At 33.5% G+C, this 2,728-nt stretch overlaps 1 protein-coding gene across 1 annotated transcript in view; it reads right to left on the reverse strand.

The window, feature by feature from the left end:
- Window positions 1-1,421, reverse strand: part of LOC106530502 (uncharacterized) — a 3,661-nt gene extending 2,240 nt beyond the window's left edge. Inside the window, exons 1-4 of the mRNA XM_014026137.1 lie at window positions 1,379-1,421; window positions 915-1,241; window positions 274-591; window positions 131-171 (exon numbers count right to left, since the gene is read on the reverse strand). Of these exons, the coding sequence (XP_013881591.1) occupies window positions 131-171; window positions 274-591; window positions 915-1,241; window positions 1,379-1,421 (729 nt within the window). The remainder of the gene's footprint in view (window positions 1-130; window positions 172-273; window positions 592-914; window positions 1,242-1,378) is intronic.
- Window positions 1,422-2,728: the final 1,307 nt, after the last annotated feature.

Below are 2,728 nucleotides of genomic sequence, written 5' to 3' on the forward strand. Positions count from 1 at the left end.
AAAAAAAACTTTAAAGATTTTTTTTCATATTAGAACAATAAAACTTACCTTTAGTTTGTTTATAAGCTGCTCTTAGAGTCCAAGAGCAGAAACCAAAATTTAAACAGACAGAAATGATCATGCAGATTACTGCAATCGGCAGCTTAAATTTGTTTTGGTCCTTTGGTTTCTCTAGAAGACAACACAATTTAAAAAAAAAACTGAGATATAATGGTTTTGACAACTTGTTGCAATAGTTCTCACAAATAATCATACCAATTTGAAGATTTAGACCTTTTCCAAATATTATTTCTCCAYATGTGGCCACGGCACAGTAATAAGTCCCAGCATCAGAGGAGGTAACGTTCTTGGAGAGGCTATAAACACACGTCCTGTCATGTTTCTCCTCACAGTCATCAGTGTAAATCATTTCTGGGTGAGACTGATGGGATCCAGGTCTGAACCAGAAAACTTTGGGTTCTTCTGCACAAGATTTGTTCTCAGAGTTATAGAGGACAGAACACTGCAGAGTCACAGAGTCTCCTAAACGGACTGGATTTGTCTTTGTAGACTGCCGTACTTCTGTGTACTTTATTGTTCTTGCACCGTTTCCTGCAGAATACAAATTGAATATCGAAACAGGCATTACAACTAAAACTTTGGAACACATCTAACAATTTCTAAGTAATGGTAAAAAAATCACTTTACATAACAACTATGTTAAATGTCCTGCATTTTTTATTTACACCAAATGAGTGTATTATGCATAAATATTTAATTAATTTAATTAACAATTTTAAATCTTAAAATATAAAAGTGATAAATCCACTAAAACACTCTTGGCCACATTAATTGTTCATTGTTGAAGTGGTTAGGAAAACATACAACTTGAAAGGCATTAAATTATTAAAAGTTGAATAARCTAAAATATTCACCTTTTATTGACAAATAGGTCCCACTCCAAGTGTTTTCAATCCAGTCCATGATTGCACAGTGATACATCCCTTCATCTTCTTTAACTGACTCAAGAATCGTCAAAGTGCTAGTTTTCTCAAAGTACGTTACAGTAAATCTTGAAGGTGAAACGTCTGGTCCATATTTAGGATTTGTGTTTTTACGAAGCATTGTGATTAATTTCAAAGAATTCCCAGCATCCTGCTTGTACCAGTGGAKATTTTTAAGGCCCACCCATTCCTCTGGTAAGTCACACGTCAGAGTTGCGCGTTCACCAAGTTGAACTGTGATTACTGGAACCAATGCATCTGTAAATTAAATTAATCATAAAGCAAAAATGAATAAACAAGCTGCAATGTAAAACAAGTTTGATAAAAAGTATGGTTTGCTAAAAACACATTGAATAATCTAGTCTTTATATACATTCTACTTGTGTAGAACTTACATCCTTGATGAAGGAGAAGCAGTGCGACCCATAAGAGCATCATCTTGACTCTGTCCTCATTTGGACACTCAATGATATTTAAGCGACAGTAAAGAGGGGTGGTACCCACAATGTTAAATGCTTCTGATTGGCTATCACAGAGTCTACAATGAAAGAGCATTTCCTGTCTCACTAACKTGTCCTGCTCTRTGTGAAGTGTTTTCTTCTCAGTACGCTCATGATCTCGTGTGATGAGATGTGGCAAATGGTGGTCCGAGTCATCACAAACCTTTTAGGTGTACAGATGAAGAATTATTATTACTTTAAATTTAAATTTTGTTATTGATCACTAAGAAGCTATGTCATCTAAAATTTAATATTTACCCTGTATTTGTTAGAACCTACTGTATGTTCATATTTCTATGACTCAAAGAGGTGTGGTGATACAGCATCTGATTGGTTATTTCAAAATATTCAATCATTGTGCATTTCCTGCAACACTGGTCTTCTCCCTATTTGGGTGCTATGATCCTTATTCCTACAATCTAATTATAGAAAAAAAGTTAAGTCTTCATTTTAAGGAACATTTTTTGGCAATACCAATTCTTCAATTAATCATGTCACATTTCGTTGCAGATCTAAGCCATTACAAAGTATGAGAAGATTGTTGAATCTTGGTATTACTATTGATTGACAGATGCATTTCAACCCATCCTTAGAGAAATCACCATACTGAGCAACCAAACAAATAATGTCCTCTTAAAATCCACTATAAAGAAACTACAGCTTATTCGACTGTGTGAAGATACCTTTTTAGTTGTCACTCATGTCAGTTTTATTCACTCGAGTTTGAGCTTTCTCGGTTTAAAAACAACCCATGAGTGATGGAAAAATATGTTAATTTGATCGTGTATGTTGATTGATTGAACAAGTTTAAATCAATTTAAAATATAGCAGATTTGCTGACATTTATCAAAATGAAACACTCAACAAAAAGGGTGAATCAAAGGTTAAAATGGAAGTTCAATATTGGAGTTTTTGAAGTGGCACACTATCAGTAGTCAAGTGTTTCCTGCACCCAAACAAACAGAACAACAACTTATGCAGCAAAATGCAAATATCTATTCACTTTATAGCAAAATGTTATCAGAATGGTGTACTAAGATATTTAAATAGAACCACACCATCAGTAATTTTAAACCCTATCTTGTTATTACAGTAAAATGTAGCTGATTCCATATAAAATTCTAATAAATTGGTTTTATAAACACATTAAATACAAAGTACACCAGCTYTTTTGTGTGTTCATTTTCCATCTTTTCTGTGCCCTGTTAAGTTTTATTATTTTAAGAATGTCTCAAATTTTCAGTG

This window comes from Austrofundulus limnaeus, unplaced genomic scaffold, assembly GCF_001266775.1.
Source record: "Austrofundulus limnaeus strain Quisiro unplaced genomic scaffold, Austrofundulus_limnaeus-1.0 Scaffold529, whole genome shotgun sequence".
Taxonomy (NCBI): domain Eukaryota; kingdom Metazoa; phylum Chordata; class Actinopteri; order Cyprinodontiformes; family Rivulidae; genus Austrofundulus; species Austrofundulus limnaeus.